Source organism: Plectropomus leopardus, chromosome 23, assembly GCF_026936395.1.
Source record: "Plectropomus leopardus strain MGB_pleo_1.0 chromosome 23, ASM2693639v1, whole genome shotgun sequence".
Classification (NCBI taxonomy): domain Eukaryota; kingdom Metazoa; phylum Chordata; class Actinopteri; order Perciformes; family Serranidae; genus Plectropomus; species Plectropomus leopardus.
In genome coordinates, this window is record NC_142198.1 from 14,262,343 (window position 1) to 14,283,584 (window position 21,242).

The 21,242-nt window shown below is 37.1% G+C and overlaps 2 protein-coding genes across 6 annotated transcripts in view; one reads left to right on the forward strand and one right to left on the reverse strand.

The window, feature by feature from the left end:
- Positions 1-21,242, forward strand: part of LOC148185667 (tripartite motif-containing protein 16-like) — a 26,167-nt gene continuing 4,925 nt past the window's right edge. Inside the window, exons 1-4 of one of the 5 annotated variants that reach the window (XR_015775751.1) lie at positions 1-45; positions 1,212-1,285; positions 10,880-10,980; positions 19,976-20,160. Coding sequence is in view for 2 of the 5 variants with exons in the window: in XM_088073848.1 (XP_087929974.1) it covers positions 1,419-2,324 (906 nt within the window). In the remaining 3 variants the exon portion in view is untranslated. Of the gene's footprint in view, positions 75-1,211; positions 4,468-8,361; positions 8,434-10,879; positions 10,981-19,975; positions 20,161-21,242 lie in introns of those variants that run through there. The other 4 variants (XR_015775750.1, XR_015775752.1, XM_088073848.1 and 1 more) reach the window with 4 other exon arrangements.
- irs4b (insulin receptor substrate 4b) overlaps positions 14,629-21,242 on the reverse strand; it is a 22,448-nt gene continuing 15,834 nt past the window's right edge. The window contains exon 2 of the mRNA XM_042511872.2: positions 14,629-20,128. Coding sequence (XP_042367806.1) covers positions 20,124-20,128 — 5 coding nt within the window. The 3' untranslated portion in view covers positions 14,629-20,123. The remainder of the gene's footprint in view (positions 20,129-21,242) is intronic.

The window sequence follows — 21,242 nt, forward strand, 5'->3', positions numbered from 1 at the left end:
GAAAAACGCCACAGTGAAACAGTATTGTAAACCACGTGGAAAAATGTGAGTGAAATATGACATCTGTTTTTCAGGTAGGAGTGTTTGGTAGCTTGCTTTTGTTGCACTATGCCTCTATCAAACGTTTTAATGCTAGGCCAAGCTAGATATATTTTGCGTAAGGTCATTACGTCTGCTACGTTTTCCACGTCTGCAAACTATTTCCTGCGCGTGCACGTGTGTCTCACATCACGTTTTCTAGAAGCTCTGACGTTTTGGAATCGCATCAAAAATAGATCCTGGCATCTTTATGAACCATAAGAGTTACATATAGATAGATAGTAGATTCACGATGGCCCTTTAGAATCACATTTAGGTAGGTTTTAGAATATCTTTGACACAATAAAATCACATACTGTTAGATTCCAGATTCTCTGAAAAATTAAAATTACTAGAGATACACTGTAAAATATATGGCCCATTAAAATCACATATAGTTAGTTTCTAGTATATGTGTGACACGGTAGAATTAAAAATAGATTCTAGAATTTCTATAATACAATAGAATCCCATATAGATAGATTCTAAAATCTCTACGATTCATTAGAATCAAATATAGATAGATTCTAGAATCTCTACGATCCATTAGAATCTCACATAGATAGATTCTAGAACCTCTATGACACAATAGAATCACAAATAGATGGATGATAGAATGTCTGGCACAATAGAATCACATATAGATGGATTTTAGAATCTCTATGACACAATAGAGTCACACATAGTTAGTTTCTTGAATCTCAATGAGACAAAAGAATCACATATACATAGATTCTAGAATCATTGCATTAGAATCATATATAGATGGATAAAATAATTTCTTTGACCAGTATTGAAAATTATGTTACAGAATTATTATTTTTAAGCATTTAAAAAAATCCTTATTAAAATATTTTTCTTGTCCTTTTTTTCTTGTCATTTTTATGTATTTCTTAATAATAAGTAATAATACATTTTTTTTTTTGAGTATTTTTTAAGGTGCTCAAAGAAGCTTTACTTTGCTACATTTTGGGTAATTTCTTCTTATAAATTGCTAATTGCCTTCTTCCCATCTGTGAAAGAACTCATGCTTTCTCTCTGATTACAAAGGGTTAGGCAGTAGCTATAAACATGTGCCTCTTCCTGGAAAAATGAAACCCTGAATAACACCTCCCTCTTTTTCCTGATCACAGCCAGTCCCCTTCAGCCCGAGAGTCCTGCCTCCTGCACTGATCAGCCACTGAACACGAGTCTAAGCAGCATGCTGGTAAGTGTGAGAGCTGACAATCCACATTTAATCCAGATCAGCATTTTCACATAAAGTAAATCAACACAGAATCAGCGAGAAGCATTTATCAGGAAGTGAAACAGTTTGACCTGTGCTGTTCCTGAGAGGCATCATGGCACAGCGAGGACTTCAGTCTGAACTGGAAAAACGCTGTTCAGTGTGTTCTGAGTTACTGGAGGATCTGTTGGCTTTTCCATGTGGGCACAGCTCCTGCAGGAAATGTATTAAAAGCCTCTGCGATGAAGAGGATCAGGAGAAAACCCACAACTGTCTTCAGTGCAGACAGGTCCTCATGCCGAGGCCTGTCCTGGAGGACACCACCCTGTTAACAGAAAAGACAGGACACCAAGCTGCTCCAGGACCTGCAGATGAGACAGGAGCTGTGTCAGAAAGTCTTAATGAAAACCACACCATGATGTTACAGACAAAAACTGAAGGGGACACGTCACAGCCAGAAGAGCCCAAAACCAGGGCAGAATTCCTCAGATACTCCTGCGAAATAACACTGGATCCAAACACAGTAAACGCAAGTCTGCTGTTATGTGACGGAAACAGAAAAGTAACAAAAATGGACGAAGATCAGGCATATCCCAGTCACCCTGACAGATTCATATCCGGGTCTCTGGTTATGTGTAAAGAGAGTCTGACTGGACGACATTACTTTGAGGTGGAGAGGAACGGGGGAGCTATTTCTGTTGGTGTCTCATACAAGGATGTCAGCAGAACAGGAACTGAGAGTATTTTGGGGTTCAATAACAAGTCTTGGGCTTTAGATTGTTTCGACAATCGTTTTGTAGTCAGACATGTGTGTATCCATGCTGCCAAGCCGCACCCCATGTCCTCCAGAGTGGGAGTGTTTCTGGATCACAGAGCAGGTATTCTGTCCTTCTACAGCGTCTCTGACACCATGACGCTCCTCCACAGATACCAGACCGCGTTCACTCAGCCGCTCTACGCTGGACTTTGGGTTCATGGTCATAAATCCTCTGCGGTGATGTGCTATGAAGCCTCATGCTGACTGTGTGAATTGAACATGGAAATCATGTTGAGATCAAGCCGTCTTCAGCATTGTTCATGTCTTTTGCTGCCAAAAAGTTCTTTAATGTTCTGGAAAGCTAATCTGTAGCTCACTGTTACTAAGGGACTGTTCTTTATTTATCAGAGAAAAGGAGTGGCTGGACTGTGACCTTTTTTCTTTTAACTTGGACCTCCCTGAGTGACTGGTGTAAAATGCATGACCCGCCCTCCACCAAAAATTCTTCAGTAGATTTTATAGACTGACCCTTCGATGTATTAAAGTGAAAAGGTAAAGATGAAATTCTTGACTTGTAAAGAAAAATAAGATTTTCTACCCTTGACAGTTTTTTTTTTTTTTTTAAAGATTTTGAGGAAATATTACTTTTTTAAGCTCAAATTTGTTTTTTTTTGTTTGTGATGGAAGAATTTGTTGCACATGATGTGTCCAAGGACCATTGGAAATTTGAAAATTCTGCATTTATTTTTGTTTTTACAGGTTCTGGCTATGAGAAGTGGTCTAATTTTGGTGTTTAAAAAAAAAGAAAACACGCATGTTTTCTTCTGCATGCTTTCTTTAAAGATTGGCAGTGAAGTTAATACGAAATACAGCCAAAATAATAATAATAATAATAATCAAGAAGAAAAACATAGGTCCCTCGTTTTATTACTTAAAATAATAATTTGATAAGCCTCCCTTGTTTTGCAACACCCCATGCCAAGTGACAAATCGTTTGAACATCCTTAGAGGAGGCAGACATCCTTAAAGCTGATATCTCAGACTCAGTAACTCACACCAAATAAATCAAGTTTGCTGGACTGCAGTGTCTGGTCTTGTCCTGCAGAGGGAGACAGAGACAGCTGTCTGTGTGAAGACGCGTACAGTCGATGACTGATTTCCAGTTTTCCACTCATCACTAAACTGTAAAAACTAAACTGTATTATAATATAAAAAACCCTGTAAATATAGTTTTAATCAGACCAATATGGACCATAATTCTATGTTGTAGGTCACCGTAATCAAAGAAAAGTCTGAATTCAGATGTGTTACTGCAGCCTACAGTGATATAATGTAATCCCACCCTCCCAGTATCACCACCCACCATCACTAGATGCAGTAAAATGTAGTCTTAAAATGGCTAAAATAAATGTAATAAATAATTAAATGTATAAGCTGATGTAATTGATGGCAGGGCTTCTGCAGGTAAAATTACCACATGAAGAAGTGGAACATTCGACAGGAGCCCAAATACTCAAATATTTAATGTATGTCTGTGAGGTTTTTGGTGATTTAGATCATTCCTAATTTGTTTTGGAAATAGGTGTGGCTGTGTGTGCTGTGTGTGCTATTGATTTATAGTTTCAAACTATTAAAAAGGACTCCAGATCTCGCCTAGTACAGTTAGTGACCAGCAGATGGCAGCATTACTGCACAGTCTGTCACAATACTCAGACTATCCCCTCAACATGAACACGTTCATAATGATCCATGTCACATATTAGTGAAAGTCTGCACATAAAATAAGGCAGATAATATTTACTCGGTTATAAGTTGGCTGTGATAAAGACAAACAATGATTCAGAAATTGTAAACAATGCTAATAAAACTCATTGTAAATACAGTATATAGGCCTAAACAAGCAAGAAAACCTTCAATAAAGCAGTATATATGGCTGTAAATCATAATATTTCAAAAACTGTATTGATACTCATTATTTAGGTTGACATGTCTTTATTCAACAAGAGCTTTATTTAACAAAAAAATGTACAAAATATGCCAGATAAACAAGAACACACACATATGTGAGAGCGCAGATAATTGATATTCTTCACAGAGGATAATAAATAATAAAAACTAATACTCAGAATATTAAAACATAAATCAATAGAAATCTTAAATAAAAAGTTTTCTTTTGTTTTTTTTGTTATTTGTGAGAGCAAGAGCAGCCAAAATATTAAACATTAGTCCACAAATCCTCTGGTGACGTCACCGTGGATACATCCATTATGTTATGCAGTCTGTGCTATGTAGCCAATATTTAAATGCACTAATATTAAAGACGAATGTAAATATATAATGAGGCCAAAGAATGATCAAAATGACAATTAAGATCTTTAATGAAAATATTAAATAGCAGAAAATTTAATAAAGAAGAAAAAAATGTATAGAGACAGTAGGAAGACATAATTGCAGTGTCTTATCTAATGCACATCTGGTGGACACTTTGATATATAAAATATTCCCATTTTGCAAATAACACACAAACAAAATGAACAAAAAAAGAATGAATTAAATCACCATAGAAATTAAGACCAGGGTGCCTAAACACTGGAGGGAGTCTTCTTTTACTTTTCTGTTTCTCTGCGTGATAGCTGCAGCTATTGTTTTGGTTTCCTAAGCCGTTTGAGGCTACAGGCTTTCTTGACTAATCTACTTCCTGATTCGTATTGGCTGAGCTATAGAGACAAGAGAGGATCGGAGGTGAGGTGGTCTGTGTGTGTTGTCTCAGCTCTCTAAGCTGTTTAGAGCTGCTGCTGCCTGCTGGTTCCTGGAAAGACATACTGATCTTTTGTTTGAGCGTGTTTTCCCGGCTTGCATTCGCTGCTCAGAGGCAAGTTTAGAGAAACACGACCAAACACAGAGCATGATATCACACAGCTGGTTATACCGTTATACTGACTGTTCGCTTTTATAAACTTGTTGTTTCACAAACCTTCCTGTTTAACTTCATTTTTTTAATTTGCTGTCTTCACGTGTCGATATTTCTAGCTTTCTGTTTTCTCTGTGCTTAAAGTTATATTTTAACTTTTAAGTAGTGCAGACGTAAGAACTCGAACTACTTCGACTTCAACTGGTGACGGCTGGGAGGTTCCTTAATGTTAAGAGAGCCCATCCAATTATCAAAAAACGGATTAGGTGTTCCCTGCGCTCAAAGACCCGAGGTGTCCTGCCAAAGTGGTATCACAGAGGTTTACAGTAATGTGTCTTTAGTACATTTAAAGATCCTGACATTGGCGGATCTTCCTGTAGGCAGCTGCAGAGGGCACCGCCCAGAGGGGGGACGCCAAATTATTATTTTTATTATTTTTTACTTTTTTGTTTCAAAAAAATTGATCAAAGTCAAGACTGATGAGTCCCTAATGCTAAACTTTGAATTTAGAGTCCCATACAAGTCATAATTTTACCCTTCACCACATGAAATTCTGTGTGAACATCAGATTGGTAAGCTTCTGAAAATCAGGAATCAGTATTTATTTTTCAAAGCAAGTTTGTTGAAAGTTGCTGTGTCTCTGCAGTTGTTGAGGCATGCGTTTGTGTTTTTGTTGATCACAACATACTTTTACGACAACGGCTAAATTATCTTCGGTATCTCTAAATGGCGCTCAGCGCCGTCATGTTAGTTTTTCATTGTTCTGCGAGGCGGTTTGATTGGATGCTGTTGATCACAATTAGCCCTAAAAACCTGAAAATTAATAAGCATTCTAGCACTCCTGATTCCCTCAACTTAAAGTCAAATTTTTTTTCTAAATGTGTTTTTAGTAGCGAGCTTAGACTTTCAAGTTTTGTTCTATAACGTAAAATACCTCAGTAAATACCCAACTCGTAAATTTTAGGGTCTTTACGTGTCTTAAAAAAGATTTTTGTGTGGCTAAATGTGACTACAGGATGTCTTCCCGCCATTGAACACGTCTTTACAGCCTTGTTGTAATGGTATAGAAAGTCTTGATAATAATGTAGTTTGTTTATAGCCTAATGTTAGCTATTTACTTCTGGAGATTACATTTAGGCTTTAAAAATCATAAAAGTGGTGTTAATTTGTGAAGATTATCTAACTAAACATGTCATAGTATCAGAAACTTTTGTTTGCCACAGAACTTATTTTCTGCAGTAATCTAAAATCCAATGGAAAAATCTCATAGGCTTTTACTCAAGGGACCAGGGCGATAATGTAAGCGTCATCCCTGCATCACTCTATACAGCGCCACATACTGACAAATAACTGTTGACAGAAAATAAATCCAACCTGAAATTGGGACGTGACTTCACCTCGCTACATGGCAGGTGTTAGTTTAATGTCAGCCTTTATTTTGTAAGGGCAGGCTCTTTTGCTTCCAATGCATATCCGATTATAAGTCGTGTACAGCATCTGCTCTGAAGAGTACCTGGAAAGCCCTCTCACCCGTTACCTAAATAGGAAACTTTCTAGGATGTGAGAAGGAGGGGTCACCCATGTCGACGGAGTCTTTCCCGAAGACAGATGCTGTTGTTGAGCGTCAACGAGGTCAGGCCTCCCACTGGGTGACATGGAAACGAGATGCGATCTGGTGAAACTCTGACGCATCCTGAAACCATCTGCAAGTATGTTTGTGTGTTTTTGTGTGCGTGTGTGAGGGGTTAGTGAGGGGATTCGTATCCACTCACTGACGAAGATGCTAATAGCTTCACTAATAGTTGAAAAGCCGCGTACAGCAGTGGACTTCGAGCCTTGACCCACATCGCGCACATAGACTCATACGCACTCACACACACACACGGTAACACACACTGGGTGTTGTTTTGAAACTCTAGCACCAGTCTACATCCCCAGTGGGCCCACTGGTTCCTCCATCAGTAATGAAACTCTAGCGGGTCACATGCTGGTGTTGAAATGTCCCCTGCTTGGTCCACCGGCCCGGCCCTCACCGTCCACACACACTCACACTAACACTTCATCGTCGTCATATCTCTGCAGGCCTCACTGTGGAGGTCTGTCCGTCAGCAGGGAAGCAGTAGCCGCTCTCCTGCAGGCTGCAGAGGGGCTCACTGGGTAAAAACATCCAGGAGGATTAGAAGTTGTCCTAGAAAGCGTCACAAATTTAGTCCATGCAACAGTTAAACCTCAACTTCTTAACCTTTTCCTGCGCACTCCTCCAATGATATGAATCAGCCTCCTATAATAGTTGATTTAACTCACCCTCCTGTGGCCATATCAGGGGACCTAAGCTAAGTATGTATGCTATGCTGAGCAATAGCTTCTACTGAACTCGTGTCTTCAGAATGTTTTTTAGGAGTTTCTAGTCCTGATTCAATTCTGTCATTAAAAGCTGCACAATAGTCGTTTTTTTTAAAGGATTTATACACATACACAGGTGTTTTCAGTTACACAGGAGGGAGGGTGGGTGTTACACTTCCATGGATTGGGTTGGCGCGATCAGTCCTGACCCCAGGAGCGAGCATAACCGAAAACACCGCAATGACCCACTACACGAAAGCTTGTAACTCCTATATGCCGTCAAGTGGCAGGAGTTATTTTGATATTATATTGATATCGGTTTATGCTTTATTTTCTCTCCTCTCTTCAAATTTGATTATTTTGAAAGTGGTCTTAAATTTTGGGCTCCCACAGTCATGGGAAACCTGGAAAATATTTTCCAGGTCTAAAAAAAACCCCCATGGAATTAATAAAAATCACTGAAAGTTTTGGGAAAATCATGGACTTGGTCACAGTAATCTTTGTGAGTAACCCTTTTTGTATGCGCTGCCTAGTGCAGGACAAGGTATTAACATTTTTTTAATCATTTCCAGGAAGTGAAAAACTCTAAAATACCAAGAAAATAACTGTTTTTTTTGTCACTTTGGGGCCTTATTCTGATGACAAAAAAAAACAAATGTAAACATCTATTTTGATTTCATTTTTGATGCCTTTAAGCTGGTACTTACTGTAAGTGATGCCACCAATTTCTAAAAATAACGGTGAAATATTAAAATGGAAAAAAAAATCCCACACACTGTCTCACTTACTGCTGATTTATTCTACGCTCATTTCACACAATGTTTCAGCCAAAAGGGCATTCATCACCTATATGCACCTGTCGCTTTTAAGCAATTGGAAAACCAAACTCTGTGTGCAGCACTAGTCCGAATAATAACAATGTCGGGAAATGTTGAATTTACCTTACAGATACAATACAACTACAATGACCAAGAGGCAATTGTGGCGTGACTGTGCCTTTAAGACACGCAGCAGAGGCCTAATCAGGTACATTAAGTGATAACACCTGTTGATATCGAGGTGTTCATTCAGCAGACAAGGAGGCAACATGAGCATCATGTTTCTGTCCATCTCATGAGTGTAAGTCCAAAATTCACTCTCATTCCAGCTCTAACTCCTGAAAAACACATTTAACTCTAGCTGGAGGTTCATGTTGTCTGCTTTTTATGCTGTGCAGGAAGCACAAAGTGGGTTTAATATCCCAGAAACATGACAAAGAGCTACTTAATAACTCAAATATACTAGGCTCACTTTAAAATCTGTTCTCTGTATCTCTTATCTCTGCGCTGCGGCTTTAAGGTTTACTCTGGGTTTGGGTCACACAAATACCCAAAATGAAATTGGTATCTTAAAACCACTCATGCTGACGTATTTAGAGGCCTAGATGTCGTCAGAGAAAGCTTACAAATTTCTATCTGTAGTGCAATCGGGGGGCAGTTGTACAAAGAAAGTAACACATCAAGGTTTTTGAAACAATGAGATACATGTTTTGCTAAAATGACAGTTATCTGATTATATGCGTAGATGTCAAAAGTGGCATTTCAAACTAACAGCTTTGACCCTAAGCACTAATTGACTTTCATGCCTCTAAACAATGAGGACAAAAGGTCAAATATGTTAGTTAAAAATAATCATTTGATGATTTGATTGCTGATCACTTGTTTGGTCAGCTGTATAAACTCAGAGAAGCGATTAAAGGGGGAATTCCCGGCACAATTTGACTTTTAGGTTGTTAGTTTTGCACAAAGTATAATTCACAGTGGTTTGGCAGCATGTTCTTTTAAATAACAAAAAAACAGACCCAGAAGTCACTCAAATAATTTTACTGAATCTGGAAGGGTTTTTTTTATGGTGTTTTTTATTAGTTTTAGTTTTTATTTGGTCATAGCTATAATCTATATTTCTTTTTTAAATGTTATAGTTACTTTTTAATGTATTTTTGTCATTTTTATTGCAACTTTTTGATGTATATTTATGATCTGAGTGTTGAAGTTCTTGAAGTAAGAGTTGAAGTAAAAGGGTCATCAAAAAGGTTTTAAGGATGATTGATTGACAGTTTTTTCCCTATATCTCTATCTAAAAACTTTGATTAACTTTGATTTAAATTTGTGTCAGAGGAATGAGCAAGTGGCTTGTGTTTCAATTTAAATTTTTCAGCCATGGTGCATAAATCTAACTATGCAACACTGGTTTTGACCTTTAAGGACTTACAACAGTTTTAACCATGTTTCCATTTCCCTGTCTGATTCCTCTTTACCTGTATAAAAAGATCCAATTTAAGCTGGAAATGTACTTTTCATCATGCAACAAAATATACATTTTAAAGGGAGTGTTTCAGGTCTTTGGGAGGCAGAAATCACAAACAGTATGTTTTGCAACCAGATACAAAATTGCAACAAATTAAATTTCTTTTTCTTTTTGACCAACCACTGAATCCACGATTAACTATTCAGCTGAAAAGTTTATAATGTTGTTTATGAAATCACTGTATTCTCAAACTGTACAAGTGTGCCAGTTTTCATGCTTTTAGAAAAAAAGTGAGATCACCTCAAATTTGGCACATATAACCTGCACTAAAAAGTGATCTGTAATTGTTGTCTCTTAATATGTATTCCTTAAAATAGTTTAAAAGTTGTTTAGATATCCAACATTACCTGAGAGGTTTATGCATGTTTAACCATTTGAAACCTGAGCAAATTGGCTTTTTTTCCTCTCAAAAAATGGGGAAGAAGGCAATGAGGAACTTAACAAGAAATGGCCCCAAAAATAGCAAGAAATAATAAAATGTTATATGTAAATAACAAAAACCAGAAAATTACCTTAAGAAAGCGCTTTAAAAAATCTATTTTTTCTGCAACATAATGGATATATATATATATATATATATATATATATATATATATATATATATATATATATATATATATATATAATTATAAGAATTAAGTATAGTTTTCTGGACAATTTTCCTTCACATTTATATATATATATATATATATATATACATACATATATAGAGGTTTCAGGTTTCTTTGCCATTTTTTAAAGATGAATGCAGAAAAAGCAAAAACTGTGGCATAACAGTTCACTGAAATACCAGAAATTAAGTTATTTGATGCTTAAAATTCACTGGTTGAGGACAGGGTTGGAAATGAACTTTTTGGTCCTCCTGCCAGTGTGGCTGGTGGATCCCAAAAATCTCCCAGCCTCTCAATCGATAACTGATCTTTTTTTGTCTGGTGAATAATGCAAATCCGACAGCCACTTGCATATGTTGTTATCTATATCTTCTGTTTCATGTGTGTTTTTCCCTCCATGTTGAAACAAAACCTACCCATTTGAAAACATTTCAACAGCAAAACATTGAAATGAAACACAAAACAGTTATTGTACTTTTCCTCTGTATTTTAAAAAGGCAGCTTATTGACTTACAAGTAGAAAGCAGAACAAAACAAAGTCGTGTCTCAAAACTCTCTTCTCAGCTGACCTCTTATAACCAAAGTGAACTTTGATATTGTTTTGACAGTTGGACTTTGAGATGCTGGGCCCGTCACCTGAGCTGGATAAACACTGTGTGTCACTGGCCGAAAACTGCTAACCTGCCAAAAGAGCTTCAGGAATGAGGAAGTAAGTTCTTGTTTTGCCGTTGACACCCACGTTTTTAACGGGTTTCAGAGGCCAAAGGGTCACGAAACCCAGTAAAACACATAAATGGTTATCAGTTAAGTCGAGGGCAACAACAGATCTGCGGTCATGTGGTTCCATGTGGTTTTCCATCATTCATCATTCATCAGGATCTTAGTTGTCGTGTCATTTTGTTTGAATGACTGGGTTTAATCAATCGATAAGTGATGGATCAGAGTTTATAATGGCACTAAACAAGCATCATTGTTGTGTCAGTTGCTCCTCGTGAACACTGAATGAAATTAAACAAAGACTGCACACACAGTGCAGATAAGAATGATGTCATCTCTTTAATAGGCATTTATTACACTAATTTAAGCCGTATGTGAATATTGACTCTTGGACTCTTTACAACTGTCACAAACGCCGGAAATTAAATTAGCCTAGCTTTCGCTCTGGTGCTTGCCCTCATGTAACCATTGCCAATTAGCTTAGCGCACATACTGGAAGCAAGGGGAAACCAAAAGAAAAAAGCAATTTCTTGATTTTATATTATCGAATGCAGATTAAACAAGCTCGGTTATCCGAGATTTTGGGATTCTAAATGACTCCTGGTCTGCAGCAACATCTTTTCGGCGGGGTAGACATTCTCACTCGCACATTGTCAAATACTGTCGCTTGGTCCGTTGGCATCAAACCATGAGCAGGGTTTCAAAGGTCATGGAAATTCACAATCATATTTTTCATGTCTGAAAAAGTAATTAAACTTTTAAAAATCATTGAAAGTTTTGGAAAGATCATGGAAATTTTTTGTGTGTAATTAAAATTGTTACAGTAATTTTTAGGGAATAACCATTCGCGTAATGGCAAATGCCTTTTAATATATGCCAGTGTGGGAAATTTTGTTTACCATCATGTTCGTTAGTTTTCACCCCGTGTTTCCTTCTCTTCATTCACGTGTGCCTGCCAGCTCAAACGATTTTTGAATAGATTTTGAATCCGAAATGTTTGAAAAACGACTGGCACATGGGGCAAGATTTTTTAAATTTTTGTAATGGGTCTTTGAAGAGTCATGGAAAGCTTTGAAATTTTGTCCTTGAAAATGTAGGGGGACACCTTCTTTGGGGCTCTAGGTGCCCGTCCAGTCACTTTTCTAGTTCAGGGACAACGGTCAGTGTGTGTGTGCATTGTGTCTTTCTGTTTTCAGTGAAAATGCACTCTCTTAAAATAAATAATAATAATTAAAAAAAACCTTAAAAACATAAGTAAAACCTTTGTTTTGAGGTTTACTTTCGATTTAGGTAACAAAAGTATGTTTTTAGGTTTAGAAAAAAAACATTTGGGTTTGGCTTCAAATAAGTAGATTTGTGAGAAACTATACTACTGCAATATGCCATTGTATATGCCATACTATATTATACTAATACTAAACTATATTTACTGTTATGTTAATGTGTTATACTGCTTAATCACACTGTATACTATATTATATTTCCATTTGATTTCCATATTAATACAGAATGACGCCTTTTGTCTTGCAGTCTTGTCTCTAATTGCTCTTTATAGTACCTATTTTAGTTGTATTCTTATAATAGTTTTATATTCCTTTTATTATGTATTTATCCCTCTTATCTTTGTCCTCGTGTTGCTGCAACACTCAAATTTCCCCTCTGGAGATCAATAAAGGCTTATTGTATCTTATCTTGAAGACATTAGGATTTATCATGTGGGGAACACAACTGTCCAAAGCAAATTTCATGGCTGTTGACCAAAGTGTTGGACAGACCTTTTTACTGACATCACCGTCCTGATTGCAGCGGGTTTTGAAAGGATTTTATCAGGGATATTTCTCCGCCTGTAGAAGAATCATGCGGTCCTCCAGTGTGAGAGAACACATTAAAACAACATGTTCTCAGAGGATCGAAATGATGTTTTCCTTCTTGGCTCCTCCAGGTGCTGATGTAACATGTTTTTGGTTCAATCAAAGCGTGTCTTTGTTGAACATTTCAAACAGACACACTGTCAAAAAATACATTCAGTGTTGAGCAAACACACACAAAGATTAGCATTTCTGGTACAGTTACACCAGATTTTTTGTCTTCAGTGACGTCAAACTCTCGATTGGAAGTCCTGTTCATGTTTAAATCAAAACTGGAGTGTTTTGTAATATTAGTTTGACATCTAGAGAGTTGTATACTGTCATGGAGGAAGTATTCAGATCCTTTACTCAAGGAAAAGTACTCATATCACACTGTGAAAATACTCAACTGCATGTAAAAGTCCTGCATTTAAACCCCCCTTTTATCTAAAAGTATGTAGATAAGTATTATTAGCATTTATTTAAAGTACTTAAAGTAAAAGTACTCATTGTGTAGTAAAATGGTCAGTGTTTTACTAAATCTGATGTTTTCAGATTAATAGTGTTTTCTGCATTTTACTGCTGTACATATTCCAGGTTTTGCTAAATTTAGCTCCTTTATATACTATTGCTTTGTATACTATTTGCGCACTCAAAATAAAATTTACACACATTTTAATGGATAAAATTTCAAAACTTTCCCATGACTTTTCAAAAACCCATACTACTTTGTTTTTCTTTCACAAACTGCCCAACATATCAAACTCTATTCAAACATAATTTAAGATAGCTGAACATGAAGTACATGAAGGTAGAGACAGAGCGCAGGGAGAAAATGGTGAAAAAGTGTGTTACGGTACACAAAATGTCACAATGTTACTTTGACAGCTACAGAAAATAAATTTGCTTTTATGTTAAATTACATGAAAAGTTATTCACAGAGGATTTCTGTAACAATTTCTTTAAAAGTCTATGTTTTTCCCTAAATTTGTTATTGATTTTTATTAATTCCATGATTTTTTTTAGGCCTGGAAAATGTTTTCCAGGTTTTCCATGACCGTGGGAACCCTAAATTTAAGACCAATTTCATAATTATTAAAACCGAAGAAAGGAAAAAAAACCCCAAAAAACAATATAAACCGATATCAGTTACTTATGGTAAGGGGACATTTGTCCAATTATAAAATAAAATAAAATAAAAACAATTTAAAAATAATTTAAATGATTTTTTGATTGGATGTGGTAAATGTATACGAGTACTGTTGGTTCAACTATCCTGATCTTTTGTTAATGCGGGAGGCATTCTGTATTAGTGTTTCAATAATAAACGTTACGAATTATTTTGAGGTTTTATTGTGCAACATCAGAAAAACCTGATTCATAAAATTCTACTTTTCATGTCTTTGCATTTTTTAAAGACAGATTTATTTAAGGCACTGTGATACTTCCAACAGCCTTATTTTTAGATTAATGAATTGAATTTTAAGACTTTTAAAGGATCCACAGGAAGTAGAAGGAGAATTTTTCTTAACCTGGAAGGGGACATTTTATCCTTCAGTTTTTTACAAACATTAAAAAAAAATCAAAGTTGCTGGTTTTCACTATACAGGAAGTGTTTAAAAAATGTAATTTGAAAGTAACTAAAGTTGCCAGACAAATGTAGTGGAATGAAAATTACAACATAAACAGTAAATACAATATTAACTTAAAATGTGGCGCAGCAGAAGAATAAAATAGCATAAAATAGAAATACATCACACACAGGCAGAAAAAAAGAGCTGAGACCACAGTGGTTACATGAACACATTTTTATTGCAATAGCTCTATCGAAAGCAAAAAAGTTTTGATAAATATAAACACTATGCCGATGCTCAAATCGCCTCTGAGTACCCCTCCTAACCCCCTTTCCCTCCACGAGGAAAAACAAGAGAAAGAAAGAGAGAAGGAAGTAAAACAAAAACAAAAAAAGGGGGGGGCACCTGCTGAGGCGCTGATCATAACATGAAAAAAGCGACAACTTGAGTTTTCCTTATTTACAGAAGGAGGATTTCCACTTCCACCACAGTTTTCTCTTTTTTAACTCTTTTTTTCTTCTTTTTCGTATATAGGACGTACGTCGCTGAAAAATAATGCACATACGAAGGATACACACCTCCACAGTATTTTTTTGAACTCTTTCTCTTTCCTGTAAAGCTAATAAACAACAGCATTCAACTCGGAAACTAAGAACACAGGTAGCAGGGTAGAGAGGGATTTGCTTCCCCTCCTCCTCCGAAGTTTCGGAAGGACCCGCGCCTGATAGCAGGGCAATGAACATCATCTTCATCGTCATGGTTGCCATCGACAGCATCTCCAACTGTTAACTGTACTACACAGCAGCAAATAAACTGTAATATAGTTACAAAAAAATAAACATTAGGCAGAGGTTGTAACCCATTTCTTTATACAAATAACTGCAAAATGCCTATGTACTCTTAAAAAAAAATACTACCCTTGTATCGCTTTGTTTTCAGAGAAACAAGGTTGCCCCGATACAACAAAACAACCAAAAATAAGATGATTATTTTCCCTCTGTAAACTAGAATACAAAATAAACCGAAAGATTAGAGGAAAAAGGAAACAAAAGTTTGCATAATGATGCAGTACCCTAAGTCTTCTCTGCGAGGATTATATATAATTTTATATATATATATATATATTTATATATATATTACGTAGGTCTTCTCATTTCTCACACCCCTAACAAGAAAAATTCATAACAGCTGATTTTCAACATCAGAATCGGTAACGTTGAGGACAGTTTTGAGGTTGAATTGTTGCCAAAATAAACAAAGATTCTGTGTAAATGAATTCAGTCATGACAAAGGATTAAACAGGGGGGTAAATTCAACATGAAGGCAAATCAGACACGGACAACATTTCTCCATTTTTGAATCAAATAAATTAAGGAAGATTCTTCCAAAAATCCCCCCGAATCTAGCTCTACCTTTTTTTGCCATAGCGTTAAAAAACTCAAAAGCAACACGTCGCTGTAGCATAGTAAGAACACAAAACATTTTCCAAAACATAAGAAACAAAAATGTTCTCAATCGTCTCTCGGGCCAACGCAGCCTAAATATTCTTATATACTTTGTTCAAAGGGGACGAGGGAGCAAATGAAAAATATCTCAAATTGTTCAAAATTTACATATAAGACAGGTCACTGGCTTAGAAATCTTTCCTTGATGTCTTTTTGACCTTTTTGGCTCTGTGGTTACTGATATTTGAAAAAATGGGACGAAGGGAAAAGGTGAAAATATTTGGATATTTGCTTTAAGTGGCGCACCTAATGGGTGAGCTTTTGTCTAGGAGTAGAATTTGGAAAGTTTTGGTGATTTCACGAAGGTCAGTCTTGATACTTTTGACATGCCTGAAACACTCTGGATTGCCTTAATGCAGAAAACTATGTGGTGACTCAAACTAAGAAAAGTTGAATGATAGTCTTTTTCAGCTTCCCAAAATGTAAGTATTTACGGTTTTTCACTGTTTGCTATCATTGTAAATTTGATCTTTGGGTTTTCAACATGATATTTAGAAAAATCACTTTAACCTTTTGGAAATTGTAATTCATCGTTTAAAAATCGTCTTGTAGAGAGCTGTGTTTGGTGCACATGCTACGACTTTAGCATACAACAAATAACATACCAAGGGGTATCTCAAAAGTGATGCCGTTCAATCGTGTCACGTTTACAGATCTGTAAGGTTTCCATACGGAATTATTTATGCGAGGTGGCCTGCCATGATTAAAACATCTCCCACCATGTATTGATTTTATAATTTTGGAGCTGGAGCACTGTTGGAATATATTCATTTCACAAACCTCTCGGATCAAAGAGCATACTCTGGGCACAGATGGAGCAGCAGAATGTCACACAAAAAGTGACACTTAACTGTTCAACTCCTGTAGCCTCCCAAGTTCCGAAATATTTTCTTTTTCTGTGTGCACACAAGATAAAGGATAATTTGTTTTAATCTTGTAGACACAAAATAATATACTGTGCAAAGAAGATAATACGGCACAAGGTATTAAAACGAAAAATGTTTCAGGGCTTCAGGGCCTCCATTGAAATGAGCAGAAACAGCTTATTTGCAACAAATCAAATCTCTGTTTTTGCTCGTTAGGAATCTTTAGGTCATTTATAAAAGTCACTTTGGATTTCTGCAGCTTTATAGTTTGGAAAGTTGTTTTCTAGTTTTCAAACTTTACCTAACATAAAGAACACTGGACTGTATATCACCCTAGCATGTGCACCAAGCAGTCATCTGTCTAAAAAACCTTTTATTTTCCAATAAGTCAAAACTTCCGAAAAAATCTTTAACATTGAACGCAGTTCAGAGGGCACCAAGAAAGCTGTCAATCGCAGCCAGCTGACCGTCATTTTGCGATCATTCCCTGCAGTCATTCAAACTTCTACACGGCTGCAAAAATCTCTCTAAACCCGATTTTTGACAATTATTTAAAGATAGCTCGGCTCAGTCCCTCAGCATCCCTGCTGTGCGGGGCTCTAAGAGGACGACAATGACGCGTCCCACACAAAAAGCACAAGAGAGTGACAGGCCTTCATCCGTCCAAACAAATTAAAAACAACAAAAACAGAGTGGGCTGAAGGAAAAATCAGAAACGGGGCGAAGGTAGCATTAGAAGAGTGAATACTGAGCAAAAAATTGCAATTCTGTGGGCTCTGTTAGCTGTCAGTCTTTTTATTTAAGCACATTTTCTTTCTATGAAAACAGCCGTGTGGGTAATAGTCATGGGAGAGTTGCGCGAGTAGAAATGCTAAATATGGGCGTCTCAGTCTGTTAAAAGTGTGAGAGAGAAGAGGCAGCAAGCTCTAGCTAAGACTGTGATTGATGTGGGTGTTCACTGCCTGTCCGAATATGTGTGTGCATAAATGTATGTGTGTGTGTGAGGTTGCAGCAGGGCAAGTATGACCAGCGCGCTGCACCTGGGGCTGGAGCTCAGGTTACTGGAAACCTCTTTACGTCACTCAGAGCCAGTGACGAACCCCCCAGCATGCATATATATGTGTGTGCGTTTGTGTGCGTGCGTCACCAAGAGCCGCTGACAAAGAGCCGAAATGGGGGCACACAGGAGTTACCCTCGCCTAAATAGGGCTGCATGACTACTGTATGTGTTATGAGAGCCTGCATTGGAAACGCCACATGACCGTGACATGCGCCTTCATGACGCACAGGCCTGCATGTGTGTGTGTGCATACATGCCACTGCTGTACAGTATACAGTTCGTTTGCAGAGATGTCGTGTGTGTGCATTAGTCTTGTGTTTGCATCCCAGTGTCAACGCCTGTACTTTGTGCTTTTACCTTTCACAGCGTTTTGTGTGTGTGTGTGTGTGTGTGTGTGTGTGTGTGTGTGTGTGTTGGTGCCACTCTCCCTCACTAATCTGAACTGTGCTACGGACCGTATGAGGTAAAATTTGAACAAAAAAAAAAAAGTACTAAAACACCTGCTTCGGTTTCAGATAACGCAAGCCAACCAAGCAGCAGGGCGGTAAAACAACTTTTCCCATCCACCGGCAACAGCAGCCGAATTCCAAAAACCTTCACAAGCCACTTTTATTTCTTCTTAATTTTTTTTTTTTAAAACATATTTGGGGAAAGACGCTTATTTGCTTGGTGTTAGATGAAAAGATCGATACCACTCTTAATTTAGACTGTGCAATATGTAGTGATAGTCATCTTAATGTAGCATAAAAACTTCAAGTATGTCTGTCGTAAAGTAACAAAATCCACCCACAGACAGCTCTGAAGCTCACTAATTAACTTGTTATATTTCGTTTGTTCAACCTGCACAAAAACCAAAGTGTAAATTTTGGACAGGCGTAAAACTTTAGGAAAATTTCCCTGCACATAACCTCCCATCAAACAGCGACTAATCATTTTTACACTTAGCAGGTGAAAACAGGTCAAACAAACAGGTTATATCATATTATTTCATGAGCTTGAGAGTCGTCATTTAGTTTCATTTTTCACCCGATGTCGTCAGTAGGGCGATAAGCTCACCGCCCAGCCTTCCCATTTACTGCCGGGGCCTGAAACGCAGCGTTTATTGTACCATGAATGGATTCATGTGATTCATGTGCGTGATTTAAAGCAGAAAGTATGTTTGAGCCTTAACTCTGTCAGAAACTGAGATAGCACATTTCCCAAAATGTCGAACCGTCCCTTTAAAGGAATCGTTTATCTGGTAAGTGGCTTGGAGAGGAGATTAGGACAAAACGTTCCAGCACTCGATTAGTGGCCGACGTTTATTCCCCGCCCTGCTGCGTACCATCGATATCCTGTAAGCAAACAAAGAAATGTACCGGAATATTTGTACCTATCGCGACAAATAAATAATAATATGTGCTACAGAATATGAGTAATGCTTTTAAAGTTTCCTATTGTATTAGTACACTGTGATAAATCCATACTGGTGCTGTACCGTAGCTCTGAGGTGAAGGGTGTGAACGCCACGCAAAACGGTAAAATGGTAAAAAAAAAAACAACAAAAAAAACCAGAGTGCTGCAGCGGACTGGTTATGGGAACAAGTACGGTACTTGTGCAATGCCACTTGTAACCTCTGAGGCTAAAATGAATCCAGCCACGTGCTCGTACCATTTAAGGGGGTAATTCATTTAAAACAAATACGTTCTACAACTTTGTCCACAATGTAATAACTGTATGGTACCGTGTTGAGGAAGGATTATGCATGGGATAAAAAAATAATAATAAAAGATAAAAATCAATATTTTAAATTCAACATAAAAGTTTCCAAGTTTTGTACCATAATGCCTTTACTAATATTCCAGCCTCCCTTTTTAATACCTTACGGAGAACCATCTGATAATAAGACTATCTTGGGTTCTGTTGACGCCCCCCTCAACCAAAGTTCACTGACCGATGTCTGTTGAAAAAAAGCAGCGCACACTGGCAGCATCGATTGTGAGAAGGGGGAGGGGAAATGATTAAAAAAAAAAAAAAAAAACCCGGACAAGATATGCATAAAAAACACAAAAAAATAAAAGATGAAATACACTTATAAAAAACTGCAAGCGTTTTTGTCATCTTTTGTGATGTTGTTGTTGTTTTCTGCATCCAGGAAGGAGCGGCTTCTCAGTCGGGGTGAAGAGGTCAGAGGTCACCAGCGGGCAGGTGGGGGAGGGGCAAAAGTCACGGGCAGAGTCAAGTGCCCCGAGCAGAGAGATGAGGAGGAGGAGGAAGGTGGGGAACCTCTGTCGTCCTGTCGCTCAGTCTGAAAGTGAGAGAGGAAGAGGAAGCAGAGAGGTAAGAAATCCACCTTTAAAAACCCGAACACACAAACATAACAGACATCAGGCTGGGATGTTTCTGATGCAGATACTCATATTAGATATCAATACTCTGACTGATATTATCAGGGATCCTTTACCTTCTTAAACATCAAATTCAATTACTTTTCAAGAACCTTTCCATGCTCAGTTTCCCTGAATTTTAAAGATCAGACCACAGATCGTTTTTACAGAAAAAAATTCTATTCTTGCACAACATAAAAAAATTCAAGGACTTTCTCTTCAAATTCATAAACTTTCATGGATTTAAAAAAAAACAACTAAAACTTACAAAAATTGCACATAAGTCACCAGAATGAGCCCCCACACACCGTCAACACTGTAATGACTAACCTTCCTTCTTCTTTTATAACACTTAAAAATATAACACACTTATTCTCACACGCACCTGTCTGAATAAAAGGTGTGCAAAGGTCACTGTTCCTGAAACTGTTCATGGGAATTCTTGAAAATAACTTCTCAGATTTGCAACACGAAAGTAGTTAAGCAGGCGAATGATAAAAGATGCATGAAAGAGTAACCACAAGACGACGGTATACTTTGAGCACATCAGCATCAGTTGGAGCTACAAAGATTGATTGATTAGTTGTCAATTATTACATGAATTGCCAGCTTATTTTATAATTGGTAACTCGGTTTGAGTATTTCTTATAAGGTCAAAATCCTCTGATCCCTGCTTCTTAAATGTGAGTGTTTTTGGGCTGTATTGATAAAAATGAGATATCTGAGGACGTCATTTGAGCCTTAGGAAACTTTCACAATTTTCTGACATTTTAAAGACCAAATAACTAGTTTAGTAAACAAAAACATAATTAGAAGATTAATTAAGAAAAAATATTTTTTTGCAGCCCTAGTTTTAATCATCTAAAAAACAACAAACTAACAATAAAAACATGAATTAACAAAAAAAAGAAAGAAGAAAACCAAATATACATCAAATGCTGCTTTGCAGGACGTGCAGGGAATAAAAAAAGATAGCTGTGAGTATTATATTAGACATATTTTGTTAATTGAGAGCTATTCGTCTGTTAAACATGT